Source organism: Cavia porcellus, unplaced genomic scaffold, assembly GCF_034190915.1.
Source record: "Cavia porcellus strain 051 isolate PalLab524CR breed Dunkin Hartley unplaced genomic scaffold, mCavPor4.1 scaffold_9, whole genome shotgun sequence".
NCBI classification, from domain to species: Eukaryota; Metazoa; Chordata; class Mammalia; order Rodentia; family Caviidae; genus Cavia; species Cavia porcellus.
In genome coordinates this window covers 45390534-45410082 of record NW_026947492.1, presented here as the reverse complement: position 1 = coordinate 45410082, position 19549 = coordinate 45390534, and the positions used below count along the sequence as shown (strand labels likewise).

General features: G+C 32.0%; 1 protein-coding gene across 1 annotated transcript in view; it reads left to right on the top strand.

Annotated features, from left to right (window-relative positions):
- Positions 1-19549, top strand: part of Tyr (tyrosinase) — a 76856-nt gene that overhangs the window by 12854 nt on the left and 44453 nt on the right. The window contains exons 2-3 of the mRNA XM_003468603.4: positions 364-580; positions 18212-18359. Of these exons, the coding sequence (XP_003468651.2) occupies positions 364-580; positions 18212-18359 (365 nt within the window). The remainder of the gene's footprint in view (positions 1-363; positions 581-18211; positions 18360-19549) is intronic.

The window sequence follows — 19549 nt, the reverse complement described above, 5'->3', positions numbered from 1 at the left end:
TAATGCCATGTGCTACTGCCTTTAGTGTTATGAACCCTAGTCTTGGAATCAGCCACAGAACTTACCATATAATGGGCAATTAACATATACTTGAATTAATTTTCTCATCAAATATTTAAATGAAGGAGTTATCACAGGTTGATATGTGGGGCCTGAAGTTAAGACATTTCCTTCAGAGGTAGGTATTAAAATTCCATAAATTATTCTGAAGATTTCAGATTTGTTTCATTAAGCATTTATTTTAAAATACCACCTGATTATTAGAAATCAAAGCTGGTAACAATTAATTCCAACTTGCCTGCTTTTTCTTATTGACTCACAGATAGTGATAATTATTCCTTTAACATAAAATGTTTTGTACAGATTGTCTGTAGCCGAATTGAGGAATACAACAGCCGGCAGGTTTTATGTGATGGAAATCCTGAGGGACCTTTACTGCGTAATCCTGGAAACCATGATAAAGCCAGGACATCAAGGATCCCCTCCTCATCTGATGTGGAATTGTGCCTGAGTTTGACTCAATATGATTCTGGATCCATGGATAAATCTGCCAATTTCAGCTTTAGAAATACTTTGGAAGGTAATATATTTATTCCTATAGTTTTATTTTTCCTCCTGACTTTGTGTTTAAATTTTTTCTAGCCAAAAACCCTAAGGTATTTAGATAGGAAACCCCAAGAGATATTTGACAATTCACAATTTTTTGAGCTGACTCAAAACTCTGGTAACACACTGAATCCAGCACATTAATACTGCATCAGCAAAGTTATAAATGAATGTACTCCCCATAGGAATGAATAACGAGAATGGGAAGCCTGATGGTAATAAAATCAGCAGAAGAATGTTGGTACCAAAGAAGCCTGTTTTCAAAGCTTTTTATGTTTTGGAATTATAGATATAGAGATATGGATATAAGGAGATTTCTCAATTTTTAGTGACTTTTTCTATCTGGTTTAAAGCATTTTAAGCAATGGATTCCTAGAGGCAATTCTACTCTCTTAATTATAGCACAGTAAAGACAGAATTTCAGTGCTCAAACCCCATTATCATCAAGATTTCTGTGCCTCACAAGAGTTTCTGTGCTTCTCATAGCATTTTCCAATGTCTGTGTAATTTTCTTACATATCTCAGTCTTACTTAAATCTTCCCTTTGCTATCTGTTTGTCCTTCTTCATTTATCACTAACTTATCACACATTTGTCCTATTCTCCTTGACTTGCACTACGAAAATATATCCATCCTCACACAACAGCAACAACAAGAACAACAACAACAAGAACAACAAAACACTCCCAAGTTACAGACTTAAAAAGAGCTCATTTATGGCAGGATGCATGAGTCAAATCTAACATTAACCACCCTTCCTTCACAAAGATCTTTGGTTCCCAATACTATATAGACAAACATTCCCTTCTTCCTTACTTTTTCTCTTTATTTTTTTTTTCTTTTGTTGTTATTTTGTACTTAACTTCTGCTGATTTACTGTCTCATTCCGTTTCCTGTTCATTCGAAACTATAAGCCTAGGATCTTATTCCTAAAACTAATTTAAACAAAGCGAGTTCCATCCTAAAAAGAAATCTCATGTCAGCTGTGAAAATAGAAATTATACTTTTTTTTGTCCTATAATACCAATGATTATTGTTTGTGATGCTTACATACAAAGTACTGAGCCAGACTTTTAATGGTATTATTACACTTTGTTTTTACAACCATCCTCAGAGGAAGATTGCATTATTTTCTGTTGATAGAAAGGAAACAGATTTAGAAATATTGATTAATTTGACTATTGTAAATTACTGTATGATTTTCAAAAATAACCTGCACATAGAAATGCATTGGAAGGTGATACCTTTATTTTCACAAGTGTCAAAAGTCCAAGTTCTCTCTGTAGTACTTTAAAGTCACACAAAGTGGTTTAGAGTTTCTTAGACGTGGACAATATCAAATTGGTTTTCAGTATAAGGAAGCAACTCATACAGTGAAGGAAGTTACAAAATCTGCAGTCACTTTCTGGGAGGGTTAAGTGTCCTATTAGATTTTATAGAGATTGACAATAATCCAAAAACTTTGAACAGTGTCCTTGCATAGTAGACTTTTAAACTTTCTTTAATCAGAAATAGTCTCAAGATCTTTGTTGTATATTTTCACAAAATTTACATTTTTGGATAATCCAGCCTTAGCAATCTATATTAAAATATAATCATTCTTTATTTAAAATTTGTCTGATGCTTCCTGATGACTGAATTCAAGAAGTGAATTATTAGCCAGAATTCAACATAGATTACTTTATGTCTTTCTCAGAGGGCATCACATCTGGAAGCAAAAGATTACCATCTGTCTCACATTGCAGTGTTTAATCTCTTTCTCCAGCTCCAGATACGCTTTTATTTCCCCTAATTACATTTTCACTTTCCCAACTAACAACTGTCTACACTGGAGAGATTTCTTTAAAACGAGGCAAATACTCCGTCTCTCATTACAAGTCTCTCCTGCAGTTAACATCCATTGATGGTACAAATTATGACTTCCCAACTTCAACCCACCTTTTATATTTACTACTTAGCATTCAGGATTCAAGCATTCTGATGGGATTTCTCAAAATCTAAGAAAGATCTAAGAAAATGAAATCTCCTTATATCCATATCCCTATATCTATAATTCCAAAACATAAAAAGCTTTGAAAGCAGGCTTCTTTGGTACCAACATTCTTCTGCTGATTTTATTACCATCAGGCTTCCCATTCTCCTTATTCATTCCTATGGGGAGTACATTCATTTATAACTTTGCTGATGCAGTATTAATGTGCTGGATTCAGTGTGCTACCAGACTTTTGAGTCAGCTCAAAAGCTCTGGGCTTTACTTAGAGAAGATGAAAATTTGGAATTTTGGATAAAGTTTTAAGATATAAAGAGTATTTTCAAAGAAAGGTCAGCTGGAGAGCCAAAAAGAAATCCTAAAGAATGAACAAAGTTTCAGACTCACTGTATGAGTTACAGAACTTTAATAAATACAGAAATGGTCACACAGATTCAAACAGTAAATTCATTTGAGAGCATTATAGGACAAATTACCAGAGGGATTTTTTTAAGTGAGATAACACATTTAAATAAGTGGAATATTCAATTCTTTTTCCCTAATCCTGAGGAATCAGAAAGCTTGGGGTATCCTGAAAGTTTAGGGTATACTGACTCAGAGGAGAGGAGGCTAATTTTGAGACATTTTTCATCCATACCATGAACATTACTGTGCTATTGGATTACTTGGTTTCTCAGTATGATATATTATTTTGCAAACCACATTGATATTCTGATTAAGCAGTGATTTTATTTGTACAATAACAATAAAAATCTCCATGTGTCTAATATTTTCATTTCTCATGCGCTATCTTACTTCATCCTCAAAACAGCTCAACAATATTTTAGTGTTTATTGATTAAGGTCAAGCACTATTCTCGGCAAAGTAATTACTACTTGAGTTTGAGAGACAGTGTGTGTCATTCAGTTATGAGCTGCCTCTACTCATTGTACCTAAGCTGTCAACTTTTTTCTTTTTCTCAAGTTCTCAGAGTAACCAAGACCCTTGCTGTGATATGTAGGAAATTCAAACAACTATATACAGTGTATTAATTTCCAAGTAGATTTGCATTGAATGTAGTTCTTTCATCAAAAGACTGTATTACCTTTTCTAAAATTCTGAGACAAAATAGAGTCTGCTCCATTGTAGATGAAGGTTTTGTATATGTTTCTATATGTTTTACATTATTTAAGGCAGCACCTACTCTCAGAGAACAGGTAATACTTATGTAACAGGCTTACACACCAAAACAACCTTTCAGGTATAATTATATATACAAATGCCTGCCAATTTCCTAATCAGTTCCTTTACTTCCAAAACAAAGTTACAAGATCATAATATACTCATCTCACCCAGCCATGGAAATTATAGTAAGGATTCAGTAATGACTTACTGGAAACTATGACTATTTGAATAGTAGAGGACATTTATTTATTATAGACAGATTTCTTTAGAACCAGTGGCAGATAAATCCAGGTGGTAGAAACTCAGTATGATATTTCTTTCAGGAAGAAGTTGAGATCATGAAAAGTCAAAGGATATAGTTTAACATTCAGTAAACTTTTGCTAAGTGCAATAATAGTATAGTCTTGGCTCTTTCTATACTTGCTTTCTGTATTTGTATATTTTTAAATGACTCATTCTTCCCTCTCATACTACCCTTCGCTAGTTGTATTAGCATGCAATTTGTTGTTTTTACCAAATGTGAATATTCATAAAGAAAATTTATTTAAAGGGTGTATCATCTTAGCTAGGTATTTAAAAGCACTAGCAGTGTGTACTGGTAAGCACTGCCTTAGCAAGTATCCTTGGAAATGGGGAAATGGGAGAGAAAAGTTTCTACACTGGAGAATGGCCCTTGAAGGTCAGCTGAAATACTGATTTTAAAGATGTAGAGAACATTCTGGATTTGATCATCATTTCTAAGACTCTGAAAATATTTTTTCTCATTTGTAAAAATTATTAAATTTTTTAATGCTTAAAAACTATTGTGTAGATGTATATACACAAGCTACAAATAGATACAGAAGAAACGTTTTTAACCCCCACCCTTTCCATTTTCTTTGTAATCTTTATTAGTATCTCAACTTTTTCTGAAGACTTTTCATTTTATTTTTCATTATCTAAATTCACTGTGGTAGAAAACATAAGGACAGTCTTATTTTCCAGTAGCTGCATTTATTATTCTAGAAAGTATTTATGAAAGAAAACAATAATGTACCTCCTGCAATTGAGTCAGTAGTTAGATGGCAGCACTCTAGATTGCTGGGTCAGATCTGAAGGGAAATGCCACTATTCATTAGCAATATGTACTGGAAATCAAAAATTAATTATTTTTGTGCATTCATTCATTTAACAAACACAAACTAAGAATTTTCAGGGCACCAAAAACATATTAGCAATATCAGATGCATTTATAGGAATGTTTTACAATTCTTCATGCTTGATCTCAAAAATTTAAGTCAAAAATTTCCTTTACAGCTCTTGCAATATATGGAAAACTCAATGTTTTGTTTGTGTGAGTTACATTATGGATACGTACCAGTTTTAAAACTAAAAGTGAGAAATTTGGAAGCTATTCATAAATTAATTTAAAACAACAAAAATAAATTAATTATATGTTCATATGAATAACAAATTTTACATGAACATTTCTAAAAAATAGGAAGTGAAATGAAGCTTTCTGTTTTTGCAAACTGAAAATAATCCACATTCTTACATTTGCTTCTACACTTAATGTGTTATGGTGCATAGTCTCACATAATTGTATAATTAAAATATGGAGAACTATTTATAAAATATGTTCATATATTGTGAATCTTCTTTTTTCTATACTAAAATTTAAAAAGTGATAATTTCTTCAATCTTCAATTGTATTGTCAAATAATAAATTATATCAATTTTAACAAATATTATAATAAAATTCATATCATCAGTTAATATTATACCCATGAAGAATTTTTTAGTAACATGCATGCTTCATTTGCAAAATACTGAGTTATTCAGGCCTTCTAAAACTTGAAACATTTCATTGTACATATTGAAAAGGCATATTCATTAATAACACCAAAATCCCATAGAAACATTTTTAACTAGTGACCGTCAAACTTATAATGTTGGAATCAAATTTTCAAAAATTATAATTTTTGTTGAAATGTAAAATGTTTTGCTGACAAAAATAATAGTTTTTCAGTGACTTTGTTGAAATTCAAGAAAATGTCTTCCAAATAATTGAGATTGAATAAGCAGTTTAATTCTCAATAATGTGTAGATTTTAAGGTCAAAACTAGGAGAAATTGAATGCCAGTCATGGTGATGCATACCTGTAATCTCAGAACTCAAGAGGCTGGGACGGAAGAATCACTGGAATATGCATTCTGGGATACATAATGAGTTCAAGACCAGACTGAACTTTGTACCAAACTGTTTCAAACAAAACAAAAAAATTGGGAGAAATTAAATAAGTTCACAAGATGTCTTTGTTTGTAATTTCTTGTGAATATATGTAGATTGACAATAATTTGTAAAAGTGTAATTAAATTAATCAAAATGATAAGTTAACTTTTTAACCTAATATTTGAATGTTATTTTTAAATTTTTATTTTAAAGTGAACTAATAGAAATTAGTAGTGCAACTATCTCAACTATCATCTCTCTCTCTCTCTCTCTCTCTCTCTCTCTCTATATATATATATATATATATATATACATATACCTTTTATTTATTTTTCCTTTTCCCTTTTCATTTTATTCTTTTTTCCTTTCCTCCATCCCAATTTCCCTTTCCTTTTGAACAGCTTATTGCCATGTTATAGTGCCTACTGTAAATTTTGGTCTTATTTAATTTTTCAACTTCTTACAGTAGAGATACAACATGATATTTACATATGGTGTCTGATTTATTTCACTTATAAGTATGGTCCCAAATTGCATCCATTTACCTATAAAAGTTTCAAGTGTATCCTTCTTTATAGAAGAGTAATAATCCATTGTATAAAATTACCATTTCTTTTTTATCCATTCCTCAGTTATGGGCACTTGGATTGTTCCCAAGATTCTGCTATTACAAATTGTGCTGCTATGAACCTGAGTGCACATATATCACAGTGGTATGATGTTTTTGATTCTTTGGGGAAAATACTCAGAAAGGGAAGAGCTAGGTTGGATAGGAATTTTAATCACAGTTTTTTGAGGATTCTCCACATTCATTTTCACAGTGGTTGTGCCAATCTGCACTCCCACTAACAGTGAAGAAAGTTTCCTTTTATTCACAGTCCCATCAGCATTTGTTATTGGTTGTTTTCTTTATGGTAGTAATTTTTTCTGGGGTAAAATAGAATCTCAGTGTTATTTTATTTGCATTTCTTAAATGACAAGTGATGTTGGCCATTTTCCCATGTTTTTGTCACTCATATTTCTTTATCCAAGAAGTATGTATCCAACTCATTACCATTTTTGAGTGAGTCTCTAAATTTGGGAAGTCTGAATTTTTTCAACTCTTTACATATTCTAGATAGAAATCTTTTGTCTGAGGGACAGTTGGCTAAAATATTTTCCCATTCTGTGGATTGTCTTTCTACTCTGTTGGCAATTTCTTTCATTGTGCAAATTTTTTTATAAGATGAGATCCAAGTTGTTGATTATTTGAAATATTTCCTGTGAAGATTGAATTTTGTTCATGAACTCTCTGCCTATTCCTGTGTCTTCAAGATTTCTTCCTACTTTCTCTTTCAGTAGATAAATAGTGTTTCTGTTTTAATATGTGGTCCTTGACCCATTGTGACTTTAGTTTAATGCAGAGTAATAGACCCAGGTCTTGTTTTGGTCTTTGATGTGTAGATAGCCAGTTTTTCCAGCACCATTTATTAAAGAAGCTATCTTTCTTCCAGGAAACATGTTTGATATCTTTGTCAAAGATAAGGTGGCTGAGTGTGTTCATAGTTGTATCTGCATCTTCTAAGCTGTTCCAGGTCTATCTTTTTCCAATACCATGCTGATTTTATCATAGTAGATTTGTAATATAATTTCAAGTCAGGGGTTATGATGATTCCATCTTGCTTGTGTTTCCTAGAATTGCTTTTGCTATTCTAGATCTTTTCTGGTTCCAAATGAATTTTAAGAATATTTTCTCTAGTTCTGTGAGGTATGCTAATTGATTGGAATTGCATTAACTCCGTATAACAATTTTGGGAGAATGACCATTTTCACAATGTTTAATCTTCCTATCCATGAACAAGGAATGTCTTTCCATTTTCTGATATCTTATTCAATTTTATTTCTCAGAGTATTTTAGTTTTCATTTTATTGATCTCTTTCTTACTTTGTTAAAGCCATTCCTAAGTATTTCACTTTTTTGGATGATATTTTGAAGAGTATGCTTTTCCCAATTTATCTCTCAGTGAGTTAGTTGTTTGTGTTCAGGAATGCTATTGATTTCAGAGTGTTGACTTTTATCCTACTGAATTTGGTTATTAACTCTAGGAGTCTTTTGGAATTTTTTATAGGATCTTGTATGTAGCATACAGAGTCATCTGCAAATAATAATAATCTAACTTCTTTTCTTGTCCTTATTCCTTTTATTTCCTTATCTTGTGTAGTTCATATGGCTAAAGTTTGAAGAAGTATATTGAATAAGAGTGGTGACAGTGGACACCCTTGTCTTGTTCCTGATTTTGGAGTGAAAGCCTTCAGTTTTTGGTCATTTAGTATGATGTTGGCTGTTGGTTAGTCATAGATAGATTTTATTATATTGAATTAAAAACCATCTGTTCTGATTTTCTGTAAGGTTTTATCATGAATGAGCATAGGATCTTACCAAAAGCTTTTTCTGCATCTATTGACATGATCATGTGATTTTTGTCTTTGATTCTGTGGACATGGTATATTATATTTATTGATTGGTATATGTTGAGCCATTGCTGCATCTCTGGGATGAATCCTACTTGGTCATGACGTAATCTTCTTGGTAAATTGCTGCATTTTCTCACCAGTATCTTATTAATAATTTTTGTATCTGTGTTCACTAGGGAGATTAATCTGTGATTCTCTGTTTTGTTGGGTTTTTCTCCTTTTTTAGAAAAATCAGGGCCATACTGCCTCTAGAAATGAGTGTGAGGATTGCTTCCCTTTCAATTTTATTAAAGTTTGAAGATTATGGGCATTAAATCTTCTCTAAATTTCTTGTAGTATTCAGCAGTGAATCCATCAGAACCTGGGCTTTCCTTGTTAATAACTTTATAACTGCATTTTCAGTTTCCTTAACTAATATTAGATTATTTAGAATTTTTACATCTTCTTGATTTAGCTTTGGTAAAACATATCTGTCTAGGAATCTGCCCATTTCTTCTGTGTTTTCCATCTTATGAGAGTTAAGCTTTTCAAAGTAGGTATTGATGATGTTCTCCATTTCCACAAGATCTGTGATTTCAACATTTTCATTCCTCTATGCATAAATTTGAGCCTTTTCTTTCCTTTGTTGATAATGTTGACTAAGAATTTTTCAATTTTATTTATTCTGTCAAAGAACCAATTCTTTGATTCATTAATTCTTTGTATTGCTTTCTTTGTCTCAGTGCATTAATTTCTGCTCTGATCTCTATCATTTCCTACCACTCATGGGCTTTGGGCTTGCCTTGCTCTTCTTCTTCTAGAAGTTTGAGAGGCAAAATTGTGTTGTTTGTGCTCATTCTGTTTTCCTGATATGTGAATTCACCACTATAAGTTTCCCTCTTAGAACTATTTTCATTGCATCCCATATGTTCTGATATGTTGTATTCACATTAGTTGTAAATATTGTTTAATTTCTTCCTTAATTTCATCTGACCCATTAATTGTTTACAAAAGTGTTATTCAATTTCTATGTGTTTATGAAGTTTTTTGGTTTCTTTTGCCATTAATATCCAATTTCATTGCACTATGTTCAGATAATAGGCATAGGATAATTTCAGTTCCTTTGCATTTACTTAAGCATGCTCTATGGACTAATATATGATCTGTTTTAGAGAAGATTCCATGCACAGCTGAGAAGAATATATATTTTGATAATGTTGGATGAAACATTATGAAAACATCTACTAAGTCCATTTGTTCACAGGTTTGGTTCAGTTCTCATGTTTCATTGTTGATTTTTTTTTTGTCTAGTTGATCTATCTCTTTTTGAAGTGGGGTGCTAAGGATTCCCATTACAATTGTGTTACTGTTTATTTGATTTTTCATTTCCACTAATAACTGTCATATAGTTGGTTGCTTTTATATTTGATACGTAGATATTTATGATTGCCATCTGTTCCTCTTGAGTTTTTCTGCTAAAATGTACGTAACAAACAAACTTGGAAATCTCACGACCTAACTCAATAAAAACTTATTTCTTGGTCACATAAAGACCAAAGCCCAATTTGTATATTCTACTTAGTGGCACGGTAGAGATTCTAGTATGCTTCTATTTTCTGAAGGATCTTCTTTATCTTCTGGAAGACAAAAGGGAACAGATGCAGGACTGTATAGGAGAAATATATGGATCAAGTCAGGAAGAGCCCACCTTCCTTCTGCAGGTATTCCATGGACCATAGTGCACTGACCTAAATGCAAGTTTGGTTGTGCATAGAAGAGATGGAAGAAACAAATTTGATTGTGCATAGAAGAGATGGAAGAAACAAATTTCATAACCACACTAAAGATGTGTGCTAGAATTTTCTGTCTGAGTCTGTTCACTGTTCTTTTTTTTTCACTTTGTGTTGTATTCCTTTTTTTTTTTTTTTTCCATTTTAGCACTGGGTGCTTTAGGTTTGGCCTGACCTGGCCTGAGCTGCTGCATTTACATTGCCACCTCAGTTCTTGGTTCTGAAAAGATTGTTTTCTATCACCATTGCTTTCTTTATGCAATATTTTCCCTTCTCGTTCCATTCCCCACCCCATTCCATTCTGAACAATAACATAACTATTTCCATGCAAGTTTCTCAGGCCTTCCTCTAAAAGTAGTAAGCAATTATTCCATCAGGAAGCTGTTGAAAGAATAACTTATAACACAGAAAGGTAAGGCATATATATAGGGTCATATATATATGGTTCATCTTACTTATTGAAAGTCATAAACCTTGGAATATATGGAGATGTTCCAACAAATATTAGTTTAACTGATTTTAAATTTATTCTATCAACTAGAACTATATGCTTCTCTTTAAAATAATAAAAATACTTCTTTAATTAATTCAGAAATGTTTATGCAGCATGTGTTAGGTACAAGTACTGTACTTTGTAATATACTAAAAATAACTAATGAATATGACACTGATAATACTTTATTGGTTGGAGTGTATGTTCCTATTATAACTAAATCTAAGTAATTGTAATTTAGGAAAGAAATAATTTTAAGGAGGCAAGTATATTATGTCCCCTTAAGGAAAGGGACATAATCAAGTGTTAATTATCAGAAATACTCTCGCAGAGGATCAGACATCTTCAAAGATGAATTGGTCAGATAAAATACAAAGAAGAAAAAAATTTTTAAATTCTTTCTAATATCCTTACAAAACATTCTGGCAATTTTCTAGGCACTTCCTGTAATTAGTAACTTCTAGCATCTATATATCCCTATACTGTATTAAAAGTTCCTAAACACTTTTGATATTCATTATTTTGATTATTCATCTCAAAATCTTTGTTTATATTTTTATTATATACATGTCATGTATAAGAATACAAGTAATTTTGCAAGGTCATGCAGTTAACATGTAGCAAAATCTAAGCATTGACAGGGGAACTGAGTCCTTAAGAATCAAATAGAAAGACCATGTTTCAGAGGCAGCAGAGAATAAGTTTCTAAAAGTCAGATTACAGTAGCTGCTGTTAAATATTGGTACCATCTCTCACTAGACAAATGACTTGTGATGAATTTATCTGGAGTCCTTCATTTATAAAGAAAGGATAATCAATATTTACCTCATGTATTATAGATCACATAAGTTAGTATTTGAGAATTGCAATGATTCTCATTTTATAAAGTTAAAAGTTCTTTAAGTAAGGTTATTATCCTACATGCTGATACACATGATAGACATTTCTAGCTTTAAATAGAAACCAAATTCTAAATATTGGAGTTGACTAGCACTGGAGACCCCTTGTGGCTTTGCATCATTTTGTCAAAGCACTAATTCTAGCTCAAATTCCTGTCCCTGAAGCAAAGTGTAAAATGAGAGAATTTTCTACTTAGAATAACTATCAAAAGAAATAGTTGATATCCAGTAAAAAATTAAATGTGAAAGAAACAAAAATTGGCCATAAGGAAGTAAGCATCTGGGCCTTCTATCTTGATGACGTTATCAACAACTCTAGCTGTTTTTGTGTTTTATGACTTGAGTGCCATTGATCCTGTGGACCACGTGCTACTTGCAGTCTTGTGAGGGGAAACTTGAGAAGCTCTCACCCAGGGTGAGGGCCGCAGCAACAGGCCTCCTCTACCCTGACAGTACATTTTGAAAAGGCCGGGCTTTACCTTCTTCTCTCAGTGGACATGACAAGAACGAATGAAGGGAAACTTAATTAGAACCAACAATTTGTTTGTTTTGGCATTTAGGATTGACCATTGGGTACTTTATGACTGACCTGTGTTCCCAAATCTTTCTTTTTTTCTTGCAGTACTGGGAATTGAACACAGTATCTTTACATTGAGCTAAAAATCCTTTTTGTTGATTTTATTGTAAGACAAGGTCTCTGTAAATTTCCAAATTGGCCAAGTGTTGCTCAAAATTGTGATATTCAAACATCTCAAGTGATTTTTAACAAAATCTTAAAAATAATTGTCCCTAATTTCATATATGTACAATCTTCATCAATTGGACTCCCCTGAAACTAATTTGATGGCAATTTTTTATCCACAATATATAATGTTCTTCTTATGCATCTACAATAATATTCATTTGTCCAAATGTATAGATACGAAAGATGAGAAAATCTGAATGCAATAAGGAAAAGATCCCTGGACTTAGAATAAAAGCATTGATAATAGAATGTTAATATTGCTCCTTAAAAAACATGTAATCTTTAATGCGTCAGCTAGATTCCTTGATCTGAATGTTTTCATTTGCAGGATAAGTATGCAGAAACTTAATTTACTTGGATCACCAAAGAGAAGATCCAGTAGTGTGCTAGAAGCCAAACTGTACCTATGGAGGCAGCTCTCTGCTTTACGGAGTTAAGAAAAGAAGATGAACTGTAGCTATTGCGACCTCTCTTTCCTTTTGCAGGGTTACTAACCATTCTATTTTGTTTGTCCGATACTGGAATTTCTAAAACCAGTCGCAGGACATAATTTTCAGGGCCCAGTCTAAAATGAAAATATGAAACACCCTGTTACAAAAATACTAAGTATTTCAAATCTGCAACTGGAGAAAATGAAATCAAATATTAATAGTTCTGGTTGACGAACACCCATTGCATCCCAATGAAGCTGTACTAACGTAGGAGACAGGAACTTAGTGCTGACACCAGATCAGCCTTGAGCAAAGTAGGACTAGGATGTTGAATCACATTTACTTCAAGAATAACTAGCATTAACTTCAATATACTCACAGCATTTCAGCACAGTAGATGAAATATAGCACACATACTAACTGCTACCTTTTCAATTATAATTAAAGTATATGGAATAGAATGGAGATTGAATACTACCTTGTTTACAAAGATCTTTGCTTATTTAGGAAATGATTTTGTGTGTCCCAATGTTCTGAGTCTTTTCAACCACAAACAAAAATCTGAGAATTCAGAAGTCATTATAAAACTGTTCTTTAAAGTAAGTTTCAACCAAAAAATTTTAAATGAATAAATAGATCATTATTGTATTGTGTAATTTCACATTATGGGTATGTTCATAGACTGGTGATAAGATATTGGAAATTTGAAAAATCACTGAAAACTACACCATTTTGTTCAAACTGTGTATTCATGACATTCATGTGAAGCAAAGGATTACTCACGTGCAAACAGTGAAGGTACCAAATTGAGAAATTAACAAGATATTTACAATAGCTATAAATGATACAGAAAAAATAATAGGAAAAATTATGAATTCCTTTCTTGACTTTATAGACTTACAACTATGACTACTGATAGTCTAGTCACCATTGTCATTGCCTTTCTTCAAAACTGAAGGACTCTGGTATATCAAACTAAAAGCATTTTCTAATAAACAAAAAAAGCTAATTAATTATTTCTATGACTATAGCAAGGCACCTTACTTGAGAAAAACTGAAGTTGACTTAAAGTTAATCCTCCCAGTATACCTACAAACTGGCTTAGAACAAAGATATTTTTTGATATCCAATTTTATTTTTTGCTGCAAGTAGTTCAAATCATGAGTCTTTTAAAAGTTTTTGGTAATTATGTTCAACCTCCCAAATTCATTGTGTGGTTATCAAACTGTATACTTTATATTTCCTCAATTATATTGTACTTTAGGAGAAATAGCACAAATATAAAACACAGTGTCTAAGATATTTTTAATTTTAGATGTAGTAATATGTATTTTCTGTATACCATGCTTTTTCTCCAATTCTGTCTCTGATTTACATGAAATACTGAAAAGATAAAAAAGTTCAAATCAAATTATAGCATATAAATTAAATGTGTTCTACTCTCTTGAAGAGTTAACTACGTATCTCTCTACATTCTAAATTTAGTAAAGATAATAAAAGTGCAATATCTATAGTACACCTTCCTAGAAATGATACCTAATTAAGTAATTTTTGGTATTTATGAAAATGCCTATTGAGTGTCATACGAGAGTTCTTCACTTTTTAATATGATTTTTCAAGAAAATAGGTTATAGTAGTTAAGCATAAGAAAATATTTCACAGCGTGAGTTTGTGGTGTGAGACTTTCAAGGTAGAAATATATTTTTCAGACTGTCAAAGCATAGGAGAAGAAAATTGCCCACAAAGGAAATAATATATTCAGAGATAAAGATTTTGAAGCATGCTTTCAGATTGAGAGGATGCAGAGAAATTTAGCCTTGTTCAGTGAATTTCAACCCTGGTTGCACATAAGGATCATTTGGGGTGTTATAAAACTTTAAATGACTGAATTCTATTTTTTATCAATTAAATGCAGTCAGATAGCAGAGATAAGCTTCAGTATTAAAAAGGACATATAAACGAAAATTCTCCAGAGCAGTATTGGGAAATCATGAAGGAGAAAAAGAAAAGCAAAATAGAACAACAAACTGAAATTTCCTATTGTCATCCACCTGAAGCCATGTTTATAAATTTCCCATACAAAGGTAACACAGAGGCATGACACTAAATAACATGGGTGCACTCACTGCCCTTTACAAAGAACTTTAAGTCATTTTGTCACTTGTGACTGCTAACAAGATCCCTCGTGGCTTATTAGACTTTCTGTCCATGGGAAATCTCTGAACAAGGGTGAGACAATAGCATACTGTGCACCTTTCTACAGCTCAGTGGATTTTGAAAATGACAAGTCCACAGATTTATTTCAGAAACATAGAAAAAGGATTTTCCTGAGTGTGTCAGCAAACTACTGCAAACATTATCCAACTCTGCTCTACAGCAATGAGCACAAACACAAATTTTACAATTGGTCAGAATTAACTTCAATTCATTGATTCTCCAGCTACTAATTTGAATTTAGAGGTTCTATTTATATTCCATAAACTAAAGTTTTCTTGTCTCTAAACTTGAAAGAATTGTAGTATTTGTATTCCAAGTGGCCCTGAGGAAGGATCAGGGAGAACAGGAAAGAAACTAAACCCCTGCCTGTGAGCCAGCCTAAATTTGGTTTTCTGAGCAACTATTTAGAGGGCAACAACATGTAATCTAGTAATTAGTGTGTATTTCCTACTGTTTTATTACAGTTTTGATTCACTTTGTGGTTGTTTTATTCCCTTTAAAATGAATTCCAGAAAAATAAGTTTCTAGGAAATAAAATAAAAGTAACCCTGAGATTCAAATGAGATTATGTACATAATTGATGTTTGGAAATCCGGCTGTATGTAATTATTATTGTGATTAAATATCCAGACTTTCCTTTTGAATGTCTTTCAGAAGAGGACAAAATTTCAGTAATTGATGTTGGTGTAATCATTTCTCTCTTTTCTGAGATAATTTCACCAACAAAAAATATGAACTCTTTGAAGAAGTGAAATATAAAATAATCCCTTTATGATTTTATATTGTTTGGATCTACAGTATTTTCTCTGTGAGTTGATAACAGTAAGTGTAGGCCCAAGGATACAGCTCAGTGGCACAGTGACTGCCTGGCAAGTGTGAGGTCCTGACTTCCGTTCCTGATGCCAAAAACCAAAGAACAGGGGTAGACCTTTCTGAAGGTGTTTTACGTAGGTTTTACGTAGGAAAAAAATGTCTTTCCTATTATTGACCTTTTTTGGATATATAAAGAAAAGAGTTGAGCTGTTATATATGTTTACCTTTAAAATATAAAGACATGGAAAAATTGTGGTTTTGACTATGGAAAATCAAACTAAAATATGCTTTCTAAAATAAATGTGATTTGGATACTTGAACGTACTCATTTATCACTTCATCTTTCACAATTCCCTGTTTCAACATTTTAGAAGAAAATATCCACTTTCAATATAGAGTATTCCCTGAAGGGGTAAAAGCTTCCAAGTTGCCTGACATACAGGAAACTCAAAATTATTAGCACCAATATTGTCAAATGGATGGTTTAGTAACTTCTCACCACTTAGACAATTTATAATATATAATATTGCTTTAATCAAAGAATTCTGGGTTGTGTTGTCATTTAGAGATTAGAATTTGAACAAATAATTTTTATCCTGGATTATGTCACTTTTTATATATTTGACTCAAGAGGAGTTGAAATAATCAAGTAAAATTCTTATAAAAGTTACCTAATCCCCATGTTCTTACTCATGAAAACACTTTCTCATATTTTTAAAAAAATTTGCATAGAACATTTACTAATGTCTATTATTCTAATAAAAATCTTTTACCCCTGCATATCTGGATTAATTTTACCAATTTTAATTAACCTCATTAAGAAACACATGTTCAATAAAATTTCACTTACATTTCAAAATTATTTTATTAAAAGATTTATTTACATAGCTTTATCAGTTATGCTATACTGATATTATTAATGCTGTCTATATTAAACTAATTTTTACATAAATTCAGTAAAAATAAATTTACTTTATATACTTACCTTTGTCACAGAGATGTATAATAAACTTTTATTTTTATTGATAAAAACTGTACTTATGGCATGTAACATGATATGTTGGTCTATATACTCATAACAATAATGATATAAAGCTAAGTTATCTATTGTCATATGAACATCATATATTGGGGATGAGAATATTTAAAATGTAGCTTTTATCAGTTTTCAAGTATTTCATATGTTAGCATCAATTATCAACACTACATACATTGAGAGGTGTCTTGAGCGTATTGCTTTTGTTTAACGGAAAGTTTTATACTTAGGTCATGATCTCCTAAATTACTTTAAAATCCATCTCAAAATACATAACAGGTATAATTCTTTGGACAATAGTACATAAAAATTAAGTAAGTATAAAAAGGAAACTGCAAAATAATTTCAAGCTATAAAATTTGCTTAAGTATTTTTATATGGATAATGATCAGCATCAAATCATTAAGGTGTCTATAAATTTTAAAGTTACCTTGGCATTTGTTCAAAATATTATTTGCAATATTCCTGAATTATGCCCTATGAAATTATTTATAATTACAATTAAAATAATGTGGAATCTACTTGAAAGCATGTGATAGCACACACAAAATGCTGTTATGAAACTTTTATTTAGTGCTACTCAAAATCTTGATGAATATTGCTATCAAAATGCTGTCTTTAATGACGTGATTTATTACAACATAGTAAAGGCAGGAAATGATTGCATTTAAGAGATTAAGCTGCATAATAAAACAGGATTTGTTCAACAGCTCCTACTCATTGTTCGAACTTAGGTTCATTGCTCTCTCTAAGTCCTTATTTTTCAAGTCTGTGATAATGTACATATCTAATTGGTAAGCTCTTTCCGAACATTTTATGAAATTGTGTTAAGCTCTTAGAAAATTGTCTGTAGAGCAAGGGTCATGTATATTCATTAAGAGAAGTTACTGCATACAAGGAAGTCCAGTGAAAAGAGTTATGTATGTTCTTAGAATTCCTTACAGAGAAATCAGGGCTTGGTATGGTCTTTGAGAATAAATTTAATGAACTGTAAAATGAATATTTTTCAGTTAAACATATTATGTCATCTACTGGCTTGAGGACTATAAAGACAAGTTATAATATAGAAAGTCACAAATTTTGTGCTTCCTCTGGAACCAGATTTTGAAATGAGAAATAATACATACAAGCCACAATAGAGAGCACAAGTTGTTTCACCTTGTTTCATCTGCTTAATCCTTTAGTTGTACTCAAATTAACACAACTCATTTCCACCAAGACTTTGTGGATACTCAGTTGATATGCAGAATGTAAAGAATCCCAAAGCACAATGAATTTTCATATTGATTTCAGTTTGTTCCTTTGTGTTTTAAGCCAAATAAAATAGTCATTTGGACTTTTATCAGGTAAACTAATTATTTTTTGTTTATCTTTTACCAACAGGATTTGCTAACCCAGTTTCAGGAATAGCAAATGACTCACAAAGCAGCATGCACAATGCTTTGCACATCTATATGAATGGAACCATGTCTCAAGTACAAGGATCAGCCAACGATCCCATTTTTCTTCTTCACCATGCATTTGTTGACAGGTTTGTTGAACTTCTTCATAAATTATGTTTCCATTGAATGAAAACATGGAAGTTTATAGGACAAAACGCTCGGTGTGTTATATCAAGTATAAATGTATGCATAGTCTTATATGTATCTATTAATAGAGGTACTAAAGAATAGTATCAATAATTATGCTAATTTACCCAGTTGGTAGGATTCAGCATGAACTTTATTTTCTTTGTGATTTTCCTATTTTCTTGTCTTTTGTTTTTGGTAATTGATAATAAGACAAGCAATAGTGTTAATTCCCCAAATTTGACAAACAAGCAAAGAAAAGAATGAGAGAAACATGAAATCATTTAACTGAAGAAGCTGTACCTACTCAGAATTACGCTTATTTTATGTGTTTCTAAAGGAATCACTTATGATTTATATCTGTTTCAGAATCTTATCACTCATAGCTTGACTGACTGAAGAATTCTACTAGACAATTTAGTTCAAAGTGCTGCATTTTTTTCTAGGCAGGTGCTGAATTGTCATCTGTCCAACAGCTTCTGCTTTGTACAGCCGGTCTATGGTGAGGGTATTATGTTCAGTATCTTCAATCACTTCCTTACCTCTGCAGATCTTTAAACTTCCCGGTGGAAATTCCCAGCATACAATTAACCCTTGAGAATCTAGGTCTCACTTTCATATGATCTAATTTGTTGTATGTTACACAGTGACCGGCAGTGTTCCCATTTTAAAGTTTTAGAAGTGGTACCAGGAGTTTTTACACTGATACATTTCTTTGGAAGATTTTTCTTTGGAAAGAAGTAAAGGGTCAATGCTGGATGACATGCTGAGGATAAAAGTCATAACAGTAGAAAGGGGTTCTATAAACACTTTACACTTAACGATTTGAGAAGAGCTTACGTGGGCATTAACAAGCACACCTCTACATAATGCACTCATTCATTGATTTGAATTGAATAAACATTAAATATTCTTTGTGTGTCGTACTGTGAGGATGAAGCCAACACTACATTTTTCTCAGACTAGTATGTTCCAGTCTAACCTGAGGGACCAAGTGAGATGACACAGAAAGAGGAGGACATGACAGCCACCTCTAGCAGCTCACTATCATAACCCTGGGTGCCAAGTGTGAAGAGAATTCCTGCAGGCAAAGAACCATGTGCTGCAGTCAGAATGCCATGAACATGAACAAGTGCTGCTTGATTTTCCTTGT